Source organism: Tachysurus vachellii, chromosome 3 (assembly GCF_030014155.1).
Source record: "Tachysurus vachellii isolate PV-2020 chromosome 3, HZAU_Pvac_v1, whole genome shotgun sequence".
Classification (NCBI taxonomy): Eukaryota; Metazoa; Chordata; class Actinopteri; order Siluriformes; family Bagridae; genus Tachysurus; species Tachysurus vachellii.
The window spans coordinates 22,732,510-22,751,361 of NC_083462.1; the positions used below are offsets into that span (position 1 = coordinate 22,732,510).

The following is an 18,852-nucleotide window of genomic DNA, read 5'->3' on the forward strand; positions in this document are numbered from 1 at the left end:
TCATGAGTTTGACTAACAACACGTCCCAAATTGTTTTATTCCTTGTATCCCAGAGCAAAATGCCAAGATTTACAATTTTAATTTATTAATGAACAGCACAGACTTTTTTTAACCATTTGTACAGAGCTCCTCAGATGGCATCCGTAAGACAAAGGAGCTGATGTTTGAGACAGCTGTTCCCTCACTAATCTCTTTATTTCTCTCTCTTGTAGTTAATTGGAGAACGCTTTTTACGATATCAATAAATCCTGAAGATGTTCCAGTGGTGAAACCATACTGAGCTGACTCTGGAGACTCCTGGTCTAAATGTTAAGCTACATTGAGTTGCCTTTATTTTGTCACATATACATTATGGCATGGGCATGTGGTAGCCTAGTGGTTAAGGTTTTGGGCTACCAATCGGGAGGTTGTGAGTGCCACTGTTGGGCCCCTAAGCAAGGCCCTTAACCCTCAATTGCTCAGCTGTATAAAAATGAGATAATGTAAGTTGCTCTGGATAATTGTGTCTGCCAAATGCTGTAAATGTTATTAAAGCAAGTTTTTACTATGCATATCGTATCCTTGGAGGTTGGGTTCAGAGCGCAGGGTCAGCAATGATGCGGGGTTATTGGTGGTAGTGGTGGTGGAAGGGGGGTCTTGCTCAGGGGCCCAACAGTGGCAGTATCTTCCGATCAACAATCCACAGCCTTAACCACTTTAGCTACCACCACCCACCTGTTAAGGTATCAGGAAGCTCCTTGTTGTTTACATCACAACATGTGTCTTTGATTTGATTCAGCTCTTGATTAAGCTCAGTCCTGTCACTGTTTTTTTTCCCTCAAGTGTCCTTGTTGCTGTAATGAACTGTGGATGGTGTAGAATCCATTCGCGGAGTTTATTGAAAATCGACAACTCGTATAATCCAAAAACAGGCACGAGATCGAAAAACCAAAATAGCAACCAGCATAGCAACCAATCCAAAACATGATACAAAAATAAACAAGCAAAAATCAGAATAGAAACAGAACATAGTCATACACAGGTAAAATTTACAGGACTATAACAAACAGTTTGGTAACACAGGAGATCTGACAATACTTCACAATGATGCTTAGCGTTAGCGTGGTTAAATGTATGATCAATGTTGACCCGTGTGCAGTTTATATCAGAATATTCAGGAGAGGGCTCCCACTGGTGGGGCGGAGGAACAACAGGTGAATTTGTACAATTGCCAGTTTCAGCTTTAACCGTTCATTAATTTGTGTATTTCATCTCTCGTCTATTTTTGACCTACCTGAAGTTTCATTCAGTGTTTTTATTCCACTGTCTGTACCAAGCCACTGTTTTTGCATTCAGACAGTTTTCGATGTTGTTATCTTTCCTCGTTCAGAGTTATTTTTGCTTGCAGATCTCCTGACCCCTGCCTGGCTCTTGTTTCTGTTGTTTCTTTATGTTCACATTTTGGGTTTGTTTGCCTTCTCCTTTAATTTACTGCACCTGCATCTGTCGTCACCTCCATAACATGACATGAGGTTTTCTTTGTTCGATAACAACAGGTATTTTTTTTTAATCTATTTGTTTAAGACTGACACTATGGTGCAGAGTCCATTATACAGAGTCTCTGTATAGTTGCAACTCTAGAAATAATCACATATTAGAACAAGTGCATTAATATACACCTGTCAGAGCTACGGTTTTAAAATACTGAGAGAAATAATGTTTTAATAGAGATTATGTTATAATAAATAAAATAATAATTATATTAATAATATGGGGGGGCACGGTGGCTTAGTGGTTAGCACGTTCGCCTCACACCTCCAGGGTCGGGGTTCGATTCCCGCCTCCACCTTGTGTGTGTGGAGTTTGCATGTTCTCCACGTGCCTCGGGGGTTTCCTCCGGGTACTCCGGTTTCCTCCCCCGGTCCAAAGACATGCATGGTAGGTTGATTGGCATCTCTGGAAAATTGTCCCTAGTGTGTGATTGCGTGAGTGAATGGGTGTGTGTGTACTGTATGCCCTGCGATGGGTTGGCACTCCATCCAGGGTGTATCCTGCCTTGATGCCCGATGACGCCTGAGGTAGTGGTCCCGAGGTAGTTCGGATAAGCGGTAGAAAATGAATGAATGAATGAATATTAATAATATCTTCTGATATAATCCAGAGTACAGCAGTGCTGTTCTATAAGCCTGTGTTTTTGTTTCACGTATGCATTATTTCTGTCAATGACTTAATATCATAAAAAATAATAACATAAAAATATCCCCAGCTATCGAGAATGACAATAAAGGTAAAATACTCATAATTGCTGTTTATCAACATAACAGACATAAAACAGTAAATGCAAAAATGATCCTCTGATCCCAGAAGCTAAGTTTAGCACTGTATAAATAACTAAAAAAGAAAGCAGATTTGAAATGGTTTAACAATCATCATGTTCTTCAGAAACGCCAGATGTTCAGTTTCTAACTAGACAGGAATGCTTTCGTTTGGGACACACGTGAACACACACAGTGTGAGCTGAACATTTCTCTCTCTCAAGTTAATTAGCAAGATGTAAAAACTGTGTATGCCACCTACAGTAGTGTTGTGGGTGTTAAGCAATGTTTGTATATAAACAGCCACTGTGTGTGTGTGTGTGGGTGTGTTTATTTCTATAAACAAATGCATTTATATATATATATATACTGTATATATATATATATATATATATATATATATATATATATATATATATATATATATATATATAGAGAGAGAGAGAGAGAGAGAGAGAGAGAGAGAGAGAGAGAGTGTGAGTGGCAGCATGGTGTGTTTAGAGGGAACAGCACAGTGAGATCAGAATGTGGCTGAATATTTCATAAGCTTCTGTTTGGTTTCAGTGAGCTTGAGCGCTGCTGCATGCAACTCTATTAGCAGAGAACACACACGTACGCACTTCCCGCATAACCGAGTAGCCTCTTTGTTTCCCTGCTTTCTGATTCAGACTCTCAGTACAGATGTGGCAATTATTTGGAAATAAAATTGCATAAATCAGGACTTGCTAACTTCAGATTGTGCTCATGCTGGCTATCAGTGGTACAGTATATCTCAACCTTCTGAAGAGACACCGTTTCCTTTAAAGGTATCCCACAAAAGTCCATTTCCTCTCATTTATTTATTCTGTACATGATTCATCAGGAAGATCAAACATTCTGTTCCAACGTGAGCTCGGACCAAGGAAGATTACGATCGGATAAAATGCCTTTTGGAATTTATAACTTTATACAATTCAAGCTAAAAGGATACAGCAAATAACAGCTATTTTATGTGTACATTAACGTGTAATGGGCTGGTAAAACTCAGGCAGATGAAACCTGAATATGAAAAAAATCAGCTTCAACCAAAACAGCCGATTTTGACATGTCAGCTTTAAGAAAATAGAAAATCCAAATAAAATTCTGTGGACATCTTTTATAGCCTTGGTATCTGCCTGCACACACAGGCAGTAAACAGAGACAGTTAAAAGAGAAGGTTTAACAAACACGCCTGTGAAAACAATAATTCTGCCAAATACGTCTAAATCCTCGCTAGCTTGGTGTGATTTTTCTCACCCAATGACTGCCCCGCTTTGATCAAGCTGTTGGATGGCTACATGCTGTAAGCTTAATCCTAATCACGTTGTAATCAGATACCGGCTGTCAAAATGTCATCACCATCAAAACAGAGAAAAGGACTTGCACATTGTTTACAGATGGCAGCATCATAAATAACCAGAAATGTACTCAACGAGACAACTGAAGGAATCAGTTGAAGATGAGGCTCATGTTTAAATGTCAGGAGTGAATTTTTACCTCAGGCGATGAGACAGAGACTGATGGGAATGATGCTGATCATCGAAGTGGCAACTCATTTCCTGTTGTAAACAAATTGTTCTTTACAGTTTGTCATTGATAGTGTTGTACATTGTTGTACCATAAAGTATCACAGGTTGTAAATGTTGAGATGCGTTCACAGGTAATTCAGTTCCTAATAGTTTATAGTTTATAAAACTATACAGTATGAAGTAGAAAATTACAACATGACCATGGGAAAGGTTTTTGCAGCTAGTTGATTGCCAGCTAGTTCATTTTACCTACAGCACTGTAATCTAAAGATGAGACTGTTAACTAATCACAACACAAGCGATTCACCTCCATTTGTGAATTTATATCTCAGCGTCACGTCAGACAACATAACAGACAGCCAACAAACACGGACACTACGTTCACGGTCGCCTGCCTTTGTTTTCAATTTTCACACTTTATACGTTTTCGGTTTCTCCTTCTAATGGTTACGCTATTTTCCTTAGACCTGCCAGGTTACTATGCCGTTTGTTTCTTGCTGTTATTTTTCTGTTTTTTATTCCACTTTCTCAGTTTTCTCCATCTTAATCCTGCCCAGCTCAGACTTTCCTGTTCAGCCCTGTTGTTCTTTGCCTGTTTTAACATGAGTTTGCCTGAAGGTTTGAATTTGTTCTTTCTGCCTGTTTTTATTTACATTCACATTTACATTCACGGCATTTGGCAGACACCCTTTTACATAGTGGCCTACAGAAGTGCTTTGAAGTTCCTATCAATAAACACATCATTACTAGTTGACTAGGTCACAGACTTACCATCAGTCTAAAGCTCTGTCTTTCCTTCCAAACCAACATTTTTTTTTTTTAATAAAGTGCTAGTTTAAGTATTTCAGGAAGAGGTACAGTAGGTCTTCACCTGTTGTTTGAAGACAGACAGTGAGTCATCTGTTCGGACATTTAGGGGAAGTTCTTTTCACCACTTTGGTGCCAGAACAGACAAGAGTCTTGATGCATAGCTTTCTTGTACCCTGAGAGATGGTGGGACCAGTCGAGCAGTTCTAGAGGATCTGAGGGAGCAGGGTGCGATGCTGGGACTCATACTGTAACTCATAAGAGCTTTGAGGTAAGATGGTGCTGGTCCTTTTTTGGCATTGCTTTAAATATGATACAGTTGGCTAACGGGAAGGAGAAGATGAGTTGAGTGTCATCAGCATAGCCTTCGTCAGTGTTTGAGATTTTTGTTATTTTCTGTATTTGCTTCTAACCTCATGAGTCTGATGGTTTGACTTGTTCGTGTTCATTAAAACTTTTATGAAACTCCGGTTCAGTGAACCAATGATACCCCCCTAAATGTCTGCAAAATAAACAAACTCAGACAGCATCAAACTTTTGAAACAGGAAGGCTTTATCTCAGGAGTGTGCACATTCTGCACTATAATTCTCTCTATTTAGCTATGGACCTTCCTCATAGTTGCAGCACAGTGCATATGCCAGATCTCTACAACTCAATAATGACCTTTCCATCGAAAGACATCTATAACATACAGGATAGCGTAAACTGCCTAGCAATCTGCATAACAACAAGGCAGCTTGGTCCAGAGCTAGAAAACACACCTCAATGCAACTGCTTTGGCAAAACACACAAGCCTTAAGAGCCTCAAGGTCCCTCGCCATCTGTCACATCGCAAAACTGACGAACGGTGGGGATGAAAGTGAGAGTCGCTCAGGAGTACAGTAATCCTTCCAGCCTGTGGTGGAGAGAGATGCAGCGAGTGCTGATGGTAGGGAAAGCGCAGGTGTGTACAGTGAGCCATCGCTTGTTCGTATTTTCTAGGAGGTTTATGGCTATGGAGTATTGCTCCACAGCAGGTGTTTACTGCTCTCTATTCTAAACCTAATGCTCCACTTCTCCAGCTCTTCAAAAGTGTACACACATACTAGCACACTCTGTCATTGCTAAGTACTGTACACAGCTTCTGGTCACACACACACACACACACACAAACACACACACATACACAATGATTTAAAAATGACACCAACTCTGCTGTTACGATACGTGTCTAAGGAGATCTTTTTTCCTCTTGGAAGTAATTGCAGTGATAAGATGATGATATACAGGAATAAACAGATTATGAATTGCAGCTCTGTTATCAGACTTAATAAGTTTCATGAACACACCTAATATCACAGCCACTGTCTTGACAATGTGTGTGGTGTGTTGCATTCACAAATCATAGCATGCGTCAGAGATCAGACCACTGCATATGATTCGGTACCTACAGCTCGGCTGTTGATAGAATACAAACTGCTCGGTATATATACGTGTGAGGTATGAGTATGAGCACAATCCGGACAAACTACATCCACCAAGATACCTTTGTCATGTGATCTATGATGTCAGATTACTCACAATGCACAGCATTACCACTGCTGTGCAACTTTTTCTTGTTTCTTGTTAAACAAGTTCTGTTAAACCATGCCTGTCCTGTTGCCTTATAGGATAGCTCAATACCATTTCTTCCATACTGCAGAGTCCTGGCAGAAGCAGTCAGTCAGTGATCTGAGTATTTCTCACCTACAGCATTGCTAATCCTGAGAATCCAGACATGCTTCTCCTCAGGCATACTGCTTTTGATCTACGGTGTAAAAGGGATATTCAGACACAGCTACAGTTTCCGTACTTAGTACTATATGATTTATTTGTAATGTTACCAAAGTACACAATTGTGCAAAATAAAAGGCTCAACCAAACCTCTCTCACACACACACGCACACACACATATATGTGTGTGTGCGTGTGTGAGTGTGTGTGTGTGTGTGTGTTTGTGTGTGAGTGTGTGTGAGTGTGTTTGTGTGTGTGTGTGTGTGAGTGTGCGTGTTGGTGTGTGTGTGCCTGTGTGTGAGTGTGTGTGCGTGCGTGTTTGTGTGTGTGTGCGTGCGTGCGTGTGTGTGTGCACGTGTGCGTGAGTGTGTGTGTGTGTGTGAGTGTGTGTTTGTGTGTGTTTGTGTGTGAGTGTGTGTGTGTTTGTGTGTGTGTGTTTGTGAGTGTGTGTGTTTGTGTGTGAGTGTGTGTGTGAGTGTGTGTGTGTGTGAGTGTGTGTGTGAGTGAGTGTGTGTGTTTGTGTGTGTGTGTGTGAGTGTGTGTGTGTGTGTGTGTGTGTGTGTGTGTGTGTGAGTGTGTGTGTGTGTGTGTGTGTGAGTGAGTGTGTGTGTGTGAGTGTGTGTGTGTGTGTGTGTGTGTGTGTGTGTGTGTGTGTGTGTGTGTGAGTGAGTGTGTGTGTGTGTGTGTGTGTGAGTGACTGTGTGTGTGTGTGTGTGTGTTTGTGTGTGTGTGTGAGTGTGTGTGTGTGTGTGTGTGTGTGCACTGAATGACTGATGTTCATGTAGATGTGAAGCTGTAAGTTGGGGAGCTGTAACCAGTAGCAGACAAACTGAATATGATCTATGCAGGAAAGGAAACAGAGATAGTTTTACTGAAGTCCTCTTTCCCTTCTCTGCCCCCTCCCTCAACTCCTTTATCTCCACCATCTCTTGTTTTTTTTTCTTTTTTGAAGAGACTCTTCTCATCTCATTATCTGGGAAGCTTCAGTCTCACCATCTTTCTCTCTGGATTCTAATGAAAAGTGATGGCTCATTAACATCCAATCACAGCAGATCAAAGCAGGCCATCTCTCTTTCTGTCTGTATCTCATTCTGATTTCCTCCCTCTTTTCTCTTTTACTACCCCCCTCTCTCTCATTTGCTCTGTTTCATGTGCTCGCTGGGTGTTTTTCAGTTTCTCCTCATCTAAATGTGCTGCTTCATTTCAGTACAGTGCCGTGTAACATTATTTATGTGAAAGACAACAGTGACACAGCATCAGAAGTTCAGTTTGAATTTTTGGCTTAATAAGCATCTCTCTCTCTCTCTCTCTCTCTCTCTCTCTCTCTCTCTCTCTCTCTCTCTCTCTCTCTCTCTCTCTCTCTCTCGCTCTCTCTCTCTCTCTCTCTCTCTCTCTCTCTCTCTCTCTCTCTTCTTTCATTTTCTTTTATCTTTAATTTAATAATAATAATAGTAATAATTATTATAATAATAATACATATAAGAAGAAGATAAGAAGATAATATTAATAAGAAGAGGAAAAATACATTAATAACAACAATAGCAACTGTAGCAAATAAGCAGTAATTTAATGGTAAATTACTAAAGGTAATTTCTCATAAATTTGACACCTTAGGACCATGGCATTGGAAGTAAGTGTGTGTGTGTGTGTGTGTGTGTGTGTGTGTGTGTGTGTGTGTGTGTGTGTGTACACGCACATCTCCATCTATGTGCTGAGACAACAGTGAGGTAGAGACGCTGTGTGTGGACTGACAGCTCGTTCCACTGAGACACAATATGAGTCAGCATGAACTCGCACTGTCCTGACAGTGTGTGTGTGTGTGTGAGAGAGAGAGAGAGAGAGAGAGAGAGAGAGAGAGAGAGAGATGAATCAGTGAAGTGGGTAGGATTGAAGGAAGAAAAGTACAGAGTGGTATAAGAGAAAGAGAGCAAAGCAGAAAAAAAAGGAGAGAGAGAGAGAGAGAGAGAGAGAGAGAGAGAGAGAGAGACTTTATTATTCCCCAGGAGTAAATTTGGTGTTAAAACAGCCACAACACAAGAACAACAGGGAGGCTTAACAACTTACAAGTGTACAATTAACCACAGAAAAAGAATTAAATAAAAATATACTAAGGAATAAATCTCCAGGTTCTTTGCAGACTATATTTTACACACAGGTTAACTTTACTTATATCTTACAGGTTGGCTCGTTTAAAACTGTTCGGTAGACATGTGCGGTTAGCAGTTGTGGAAGAGAGTGTGTGTGTGTGTGTATTGTGTGTCTGTGTAAGTATATACAGTAAATATACAGTAAATATACAGTAATCCTAAGTAAAGTCGTGAATAAAGTTATAGTTAGGTAAGCAAAAATCAATAATGTCCATTATCTTCAATGTCCACATAGATCCAGCTCCGCAAGCTCACTGTTGACTGTTTTAGAGTCAGATATCAGTGCACAAGAATGATTTCTTCTTTCTTTCCCTGTTACAGTGAAGCTGCTGTAGTCTACTATTGAAGTAGCTCAGCTGTTTGGCCAGCTTGGCATGATGGGAGTGTTTACTATTGTCCATGATCCTCTCAATTTATCAACCATCTGCCTTCCAACCACCACCTCTAGGGTGACCAGTTTGGAGCCTAGAACAGAGCCAGCTTTCCTGATTAGCTTATTCAGCTTCTTGGCTCTGATTCTGCTTCCCCAACTGATTACAGCAAAGAGTCTTGTACTTGCAGGCACAGGCACAGAGTTTCCTCAGGAAGTAGAGTCTGTGCATGCCCTTCTTGTAGACTGTCTCACCATAGTAGGTCACCATTTGTCGTCCAATCTGGAGGGTTTAATGAGGGTGGAACAGCTGCTGGAACTGAGCTGAATCTCTTGAAAAACAATTCCGCTCATTAGCCCTGACCAGGCTTGTTGATGGCCCATCTTGAAGTCAGTGATCTGCCTCACACAAGTCCACGTTTCCTACAGTATACTGAAGCTTCATCTCCACTTCCATCTGTAGTCATATTAACTTTTTTTTTTTTTTGCCTCAGTCTTAATTTGCTTTGCAAACACCTCAGAAGGCTCCTTTCTTCTTCTTCAGGTCACTGGTGATCTGGCTTGTTACTGGGGAAACACTGTGCAGTGATGATTGGTAGATTGTTATTATTAATGAAGGTAATGAAGTCTGTCATGAACTCTTGCAGATTGTTAATTTCCTCCCCATGTGACTTGCATAGTGTGTTCGAGCTCATGTATTCTAAACAATCTTGCAGTGCTTCAGTAACTTCCTGTGTCCACCTCCTCATCATTGTCGTTTTCACATTTTGCCTCTGAATGACAGGAACATATTCAGATGTTAATAGAATCAGATTGTGGTCCGATCTTACACTGTCGTGTATCTATTTCTTAAATTTGCAAACAAACTGTCCAGTGTTTTGTTTTCTCTGGTAGCAGAATCGCCGAATTGGTGGAAGGTTGGTAGAACTGAGGGAAATTATCAACCAAAGGGTGATGAAAAAGCAGATACAGATGCTAAAAACGGGAGAATGAAAGACAGACACATGGTGCAAGGTGATATTTCAGTGAACTTGTATTTAGTGCATGTTATTGTACTTATTCATTAATAGCACATTTGTCTCACTCTGTGTTTGGACAGGAATTCTGACTCAACGATTCAGCATCTCTCCATTCGGGAGACACGGATCAGAACCAAAGTGTGCAAGTGAGCTGAGAAGAAGGGAAGCAGGGAAGAATCTGAGACTGAGACAGCTCTCTTTAAAAGCAGACAATCTCCATCTCCATCTCAATCTCCACACCAGGTGCTCTGATCTACTTTAGCCATTTAATGAACAACAAGACAGCAATAATCTCTCAACACAAATCTGCTGGACCAAACAACAAAAAAGCAGCATGTCACAGCATCGTTCCTGACTTGCCTTTGATGTTCTAGTGTCTCATACCATGCTGATTAAAGTGCACATGGAAGGACAATCCAATATCAAATAAAGACGAATCAGCAAAATCTAACACTTCCTCTCCCCTAATCTGCTTTATTTCCTTCTAAGTGGCGTCATGGTGTCTCCTGCCGAGACGATCGTATCAGAGGAGGGCAGACAAGCAGGAAACTGGGACAGCTGAGTCTAAAAAAAAAAAACAAAGATATAGTGACTCACAAATAAATAAAAAAAAAAAACAGCAGCACAAAACAACATGAATTAGGTCCTTCAGGTCATTATCTAAAATATTGGACAACCAATGACATCCTTCTTCCTTTATGATGATCCCATATTGAATAAATAAGATCAAGCAAATCATTGGCTATAGGTCGCCTGAAAACACTAAGCGAAACAACTACTACTACTGCTACTACTACTAATAATAACAATAAAACATATGTAAGTTGAAGCATGATTTGTCCCTAATCAGCTTTCTCTCCATGATATCACAATTTTGCTAAAAAGAAAAAGAGCAGATAACAAAAAAAAATTATAAAAAATACCATCCTGCTTCACAGCTGTTAACTCTTGAGATTGCCCCCATGGTGATGAAATTAGAGGCAAAAAAAAAAAAAACAGAAAATTAGCAGCATGACTCGTCCCAAGCCTACTTTATTTTCTCTGTGATGTACGCATTAACACGGACGAGGACAAAAAACAATGCTCCTTCAGCACAAATCAACCAAAATCAACACCTAATGAGAAAAAATGGCTGCCCAATAGAGGTTTCTCATTTCTAACTTCTTTATTTATTGCTTCCATGATGTCCACATGCTAATAAAGTCGACAAATTTGGACAAATGAACCAATGAACAAATGGCAACAAAACCAACACTTTACTTTCTCATACTGTCTTCATCTTTGCTTCCATCCCCACTGTGATTGAATTGCACGGGAACAGACAAACAGGCAAGATAACAGAAAAACTTGCTCCGAAAGCAAACTTGTCCCTTCGCAGTCTACCTCGTCTCTGTGCAATGTCCCCTTGCTGATCAGAGTGGACGTGGATGGACAACCTAATAGCAAAAAACCCTCCCATCCCTGGCTACTCCATTATGTCTTAGTGTTGTGATTAAAGTGGACGTGGACAAGGGACAACATGCGTTTGTGGACAACGTCCTGGCGCTGGGTGGCATTGGTGCTGTTGGCCTGGGCGATGCTGCTCTTCTTTATGGGTGGCCACCTGGTGCGTGAGAGCCAACACACACACGAAACGACACACACACGCAGAGAGCTCGCCAACATCCTCACCAAGCTTGAGCGTCTTAAACAGCAGAACCATGAGCTGCGGCGCATGGCACAGGCCCTAAGGTAAGAATGTGTGTGTGTGTGTGTGTGTGTGTATGTGTGTGTGTGTGTGCATCAGTTGTTATTTCACTAGGACTTGGCCATCTATACACACTGACAAAACAGAGATATACAAAAACACTGATGTACTTTTAGTCATGTGACACAGTCATGTGACCCATTCAAACCAAACAAGATTTTGGATGATGTTGTTGTGCTTCTATCCAATTCAGGCATATGCGCTATAGTGATGCAAGACATTTAGACTTTTTATTGTGGTAAAGGAATTTTTTTTTTTTTTATTTGAAAACGTTTGTGTGGACAAAAAATGTTTTTTTAATAAGAAAATGCTTTTTTTTGATCTACCCAGATTAATGTGGATGTAGCCTGTGTGTGTCTGTGTTTTCAGACATACATTTCAGTGCAAACAAACATTTTTGGAACACTTTTGAAAATGCTGGAGTAGACGAACAAGGTTTTAAAAGGAAAATGCAGATTTCAGATCTTATTGAGATTAATGTGGCCTGTGTGTGTGTGTGTGTGTGTGTGTGTGTGTGTGTGTGTGTGTGTGTGTGTGTGTGTGCATGTGTGTTTGGACAGTGGAGTCGGCGTTACAGTACCTTGTAACTCTTACGTCGATTTTGTCCTTTCTAGTGTTATTTTATATTCGTACCCGCTACAAGTTTTTGTAATTGCAAAAATAAATCCATAATTAATTTGTATTGATTTTTAAACCTGAACCTTTAGCTGAAGACAAAATTCCACTAAAATCCTCATATTCAGAAAGTAATAAAGCACAGTGAAACATTTTTTATTTCCCAGTAACAACACGTCCAAAAACAATTTAATGTTGCTTACAATTTTTATTTACATGAATGAATTGTATATTTTATTGGTTTCTACGTTTAATGTTGTGGAACTAGTTATTTCCTGTTAGAACCTACCTAATTCAATCAAACACTATAAACAGCATGTCGTATTACCGGTAATCTACTGAACACGGTTTTTACATTCTGTATTTACTCTGCTGGAAGACTAAAAGCTACAGATTTACCTCTGACTGTTTGAAAGCCCTGACAGAGACTCCTTCCTCATAGAAAACATTAGTGCATCAACATTTACACATTGTATTATTTTGTCACATTACAGCACAGTGAAATTCTTTCTTCACTTATCGCAACTTTGGAGTTTGGGGTCGAAGCACAGGGTCAGGTAAGATACAGCGCCCCTGTTGTACAGTGGCAGCTTGGCAGTGCTGAGGCTTGAACCCTGATCCCCAAAACCTTAACTGCTTGCAGAGCAGAAAGGGTTAAGAGCCCAACAGTCGCAGCTTGGCAGCAACCCAGAGCATTAACCACTTGAGCCACTACTGCACTACTTTTTTAAGTCCGAGGGTAAATTGTCACTATAGAATTGATAACGTTAATATAAATTTTGTAGCCATATCGTCAGAACTGCCATTCTAGAAAATTCATCAACACCATTGGACCAATCAGAATTAGGAATTCAGCAAAGATATTGTTCTACATATACCTAACGCATATAAGGAACCTATACACATATATTCGGATTTCATATAATTTCGACCATCTCAGCTTTTAACTGTCATGTCTTTTGATGTGGATCGATTTGTATGAGTAGTTTTATGCATTTAGATTTCATACTTCAGTTATCAAGGATTTTAAAAAATGTTAATAGTCTAACATTTTAAAGTGTGGCATCAGTTATGTGGCTCCAGAGTGCTAACAGCATGCTGATAACACAAATCCACAAATGAAGACAAATGGGACTAGTCGTAAAATTTTCAGGTTGTTGTGTAAAACAGGATGATTTACAGTAGTGTAAATGGTGTATAAGTGACTATATAGTGTCTGTATGTCTCCTGCTGCATTGTGCAGTATAATGTCTAGTGTGCTGCATGCCGAAGCTGGCTTTCTTATGACACACGCCCTTCTGTTTTAACTACACAACATCAGCGAGAGTGCTCAGGTGCACAGTACTGTATAAACACCAGTTCCTCAGTGTGAGGTACTTGGTGTTCACCATCATCTTGTCACACATCTTGGTGTTTCTTCTCTTTTTTATATCAAAGCATTTGTGATTATATGCTTTTGAATTTTGCTGTTATGCTGCTAAAAAGATATACTTTTATTTGTATAGACCCGAACTCTTTACTAAAGTTTTGTCCTTTAGTCTACTTTGTTTGGGTATGACCTTGAGCCTGTTTCTGATTCTGAGTCTATTGATTTGTATTTATTATTAAAAGGATTAGAACTGTATCCACCTTTGACCTGGTTTGATGCACTTGAAAAAGTACAAAGTGAACGATGTCCGTAATGACTGCATGGTAAAGACTGATAAACTAAGAGGGAGTTTAAGATTAGACTTGGATTAAACACATTATAGTGTCATGACCATGGCAGTAGACCTCTGACTTCATTGTTCCATTGTATTAAACATTTACCTACCAGCATGGTTACCTACAGTATACGTCTCACACAATAACTAATTGAAACGTCTTGGCTTTAGGTTTCGAAGCTAAGCTCTGAATCTATGCTGAGAACAAGACATTTTTGTCCTCCAACTGCCCTTACATATTTAAACAGAGCGTGTGCACACACACACACACACACACACACACACACACACTGAGGAGCCTGTCTGTACACACCTATCAGGGTGTTACAAGGCATAATGGAAGCTGTTAGCCAGCTGTCCGTCATCTTTAAGCCATCCACTTTCTTCTTCAGATGTACACACACACACACACACACAGACACACACACACACACACACACACTGCAGAGTAGTGCTGATAGGGGAAGAGGTCTAACGTTACTGTAGTACATTATACTTTATATTACAGAGTACTGTAATGTATATAGTGACCAGTTTCTCTCTCTCTCTCTCTCTCTCTCTCTCTCTCTCTCTCTCTCTCTCTCTCTCTCTCTCTCTCTCTCTCTCTCTTGCTCTCTCTGTCTTGCTCTGTCTTTCTGGCTCCATCTCAAGTGAAGAATTATGCATGAGGCAATAGCCTTAGACAAACAACTGGTACGCTGTGATCCTAGTATAGTGAAGGGCTCCCTTCTGTTCTACTATAAAGTATGCATGTATACAATCTATTTCACTTTATCTACAATTACACACAGTTGGATCATTTATTCCACTGTCTTGCCAAATGGTTCTTGGGTCTTTATTTTTTGTCTTTTTTTCTCTTCTTTCCATCTGTTCATTAGGCAAAACTACTCAGCCAGGCAAAAAATGTTTAGTGTCTGTTCAGCTTTTTTAATCTGGTAGACCACTCTATTTTAGACACATCTTTAAAGTGTGCACAAACCAAACTGGTGTGTTATTTGTGCCAGCGCCATCCTCCTTAGTAATACATATGTCCAATAGAAGGTGTAATGCGATGCCACTGTCTGTGTCTGTTGTCTGGTTATTGCACCAAATATCTGTATCGGTTTTCAGGTTTCAGTTCCAACTGGCATAAGCTTAGAGGGAAAAAAAATTAAAACAGACGTAAAAATATCAGGCTCTGTGAATCTGGCACTACATACGTCTAGATCTCAAGTAGAGATCTGTGCTTGACTGTTTGTAATTTCACACTGACATTTTTTTAGTGCCTTTTATTTTCTCCGAATGAAAAGTAGTAATTCAGTTCAATTCAATTTATTTGTATGTTAGCGCTTTTAACAATTCACATAGTCTCAAAGCAGCTTTACATAAGTACAGAAAAACAAAATACGTTTTTTTAAGTTTATAGTTTAAAATTAAGATAACTATATATTCTCTAATGAGCAAGCCGGAGGCGATGGTGGCAAGAAAAGCCTCCTTTAGATCATATGATGAAGAAACCTTGAAAGGAACCAGACTCAGAAAAGAACCTCATCCTCAGTTAAAGGTGGGATCTCAGTTGTTTGAGAAATGCTTCAGAAAACTGCATTGGGCCACCAAACAAAACAAAAACAAAACTAACGTGTAGCCAATGAGCAGAAACTGGCGTGTCTTGTAAATATGGGCGGAGAGAGTGTTCAGTGTGCATGTGTGACATTAGCAGAAAACGGTTTTAACATTGACATGGCGGATGAAAACAAAGAAAGAAAGCAAAAAAAAGACTTACGATAAGGCAAGAAACCGGACCCGTCTTAATATAGGATCAGCTTTCCAGCGCTGGAGAAAACTGAACGTCTTCCACTTGAAACGGAGATAAACCTTTCACAGTACAACACACAGTACTACAAAAACACATTTGTATTACCATAGTATTACTCATTGAGTTCATTTATTGATAAATATATACCCTCGGACAGCTGCCCCAGCAGGTTCCGCCATAATACTTGTCTGGGTTATACTTGGGTTATACTTGTCTGGTGTAGGTGTGGCGGAGCTATCAAAACATGGGTGGGACCCATTTGGATTATGGGCGTGTTTGTTTTGGTGATTTCAAATTTCAACATTGGCTTTCAAACAACGGAGACCCCACCTTTAAGTGACACTGGAGAGTAAATAATGTCAATGTATATAATGTCCTTTCTACAGCAGTTTAAAGTTGAGTGGAATTAAGCAACCAACAGGATGGAACAATTTCCGAGTTGAATACAGACCCAACACCAATTCCTTTCTGCTGAAGTCTTTAAATAATAGTAGCCTAATAATTGAAAGCATTAAAAATAAATTGAAATAAGACTAAAAAATCTATTCAGAATATTCATAACACTTGTGAATTTCTGTGCCGTTTAAAGTTGCAGCCAGAATGCTACAGTACTGTTCATTATATTAGATTAAGTTTATCAGATATCAGATTAATATTATACAAATATTCAAGATTAATATTACACATATGTTTGTATTTATCCCCAATGAACAAGTTTGAGGTGACTGAGGTGACTGAGGCAACTGTGGTGAGGAAAAAACCCTTAGATAAAAGAGGAAGAAACCTTGAGAGGAACCAGACTCAAAAAGGAACCTCATCTTCATTTGGGTAACACTGGGGGTTGTGATTATAAATTGTTTTAAACCAGAGTGTGTTATTATGTATAATGTCCTTTCTATATTCATATACAGTCCAACAATTGTGTATAATTTTGGAGGTTGTCCTCAAACACCACATGTATTCAGGATCAAATCTTTGAATGTCTAAAATCTTCATGAAGCGGAATCCAACTCACAAGGTTGGCCTCATCTCACTGAAGGTGGTACAACATCTGGATGCCTCACATTACCGGTCTTTGCATGTATGGAAAAACATATTCTGTTAATTCTTCAGGATACAATATGACCTGGAGTTCCACATATATCATAAATGTCCTAGAGAACCCTTATTTATACCAGTGTTAGGAATATACTCAGACCTTTTTGGTACATCTTTTGGGATTCTAGTCCCAATGCGTACTTTGTAATTTTAACCAGATGGAGTGTATTCGTATCTGTTTAGAACCCATTATCTGTTCGTTCCTAAAGAATATGACACCTTTGAGTGGCAACCTTTATCTCTCCTTTATGAAACAAAAGCTAATGTGTAAACTTCATCATATTTCCACAACAGTCATTATCAGATAGTTTACAGTGCTGTCGAGATGCTACTGTTAATCATTATAAAACCTGACACCCCCACACGCTTCTGATAATAAGGATCATGGGACTTTTCTGAATTGTGATGAACTCTTTTTTTTTTTTTACCAGAAGCAAAAAAAAAATGTAGTTTCCACTTGTGCACATGTTCAGCATTGAGTTACTTTCTCAGGTCACAATACACACCAGTGGTTAATGGGCTCATATGAATGTAGACACTCAAGGCTTTAAGAATTTGTAGTTTTTCATAAAGATTTCTTCTATGATTTTTCTAGCATACTAGAGGATACATATAAATATTCATAGAAAAAATGTCTGCACAAATGCTTATATCTTCAAAAACCCATTTCTGCTCTCTGAGATGCCTCAAGGGCTTGTTCATAAACATAAGGTTCATAAGATTATCCCAACACAGGGAAAAACACTGGTCACCCCTGACAATTTCCATGATTTTCATTTATAAACATTTTGATCTATCAAATAACTGAAGGACAAAGTAATATTTCAGTAGTGAAATGAGGTTTATTGGATTAACAGAACATGCCCAATATGCATCAAAACCAAATTAGACAGGTGCATAAATTTGGGCACCCCAACAGAAAAATCACATCAATATTTAGTAGAGCCTCCTTTAGCAGAAATAACAGCCTCTAGATGAGTGTATAGCCTGTAATGAGTGTCTGGATTCTGGATGGATGTATTTTGGACAATTCCTCCTTACAAAACATCTCCAGTTCAGTTAGGTTTGATGGTTGCCGAGCATGGACAGCCTGCTTCAAATCACCCCACAGATGTTCAATGATATTCAGGTCTGGGGACTGGGATGGCCATTCCAGAACATTGTACTTGTTCCACTGCATAAATGCCTGAGTAGATTTTCAGCAGCGTTTTGGGTCATTGTCCTGTTGAAATATCCAGCCCTGACGTAACTTCAACTTTGTGACTGATTCCTCAACATTATTCTCAAGAATCTGCTGATATTGAGTGGAATCCATGCGACCCTCAACTTAAATCAGATTCCCAGTACCGGCACAGGCCACACAGCCCCACAGCATGATGGAACCTCCACCAAAATATACTGTGGGTAGCAAGTGTTTTTCTTGGAATGCTGTGTTCTTTTGCCGCCATGCATAACACCCATTGTTATGACCAAATAACTCATCTTTGTTTCATCACTCCATAGCACCTTATTCCAAAATGAAGCCGGCTTGTCCAATTTTCTCATGATTGGTTGCACCTGTCTATGAAGTTCAAGGCTTACTGAGCTCACCAAACCAATTGTGTGTTCCAATTAATCAGTGCTAAGTATTTACAGGTATTCAAATCAACAAAATGGCAAGGGTGCCTAAATTTATGCACCGGTCTAATTTCGTTTTGTGCATTTTCTGTTAATGAAATAAACCTCATTTCACTACTGAAATATTACTGTGTCCTTCAGTTATTTGATAGATCAAAATGAAATTGCTGATCCAAACACCCAAATATTTATAAATGAAAATCATGGAAATTGTCAGGGGTTCCTAAACTTTTGCATACGATGTGGAAAACAAATATTAAAAATGTGTACGTATGTTGTAGCTGATGACAACATTGTTAGTTTCCACAACATGTGTCAGGGAAATGCTGAGAGACATAGA

The 18,852-nt window shown here is 39.4% G+C and overlaps 1 protein-coding gene across 2 annotated transcripts in view; it reads left to right on the top strand.

Moving 5' to 3' along the window:
- Nucleotides 1–18,852, top strand: part of fut8b (fucosyltransferase 8b (alpha (1,6) fucosyltransferase)) — a 118,966-nt gene that overhangs the window by 61,573 nt on the left and 38,541 nt on the right. For both annotated transcript variants that reach the window (XM_060864982.1, XM_060864983.1), the window contains exon 2: nucleotides 10,018–11,668. In XM_060864982.1, the coding sequence (XP_060720965.1) occupies nucleotides 11,457–11,668 (212 nt within the window). In that variant the 5' untranslated portion in view covers nucleotides 10,018–11,456. The remainder of the gene's footprint in view (nucleotides 1–10,017; nucleotides 11,669–18,852) is intronic.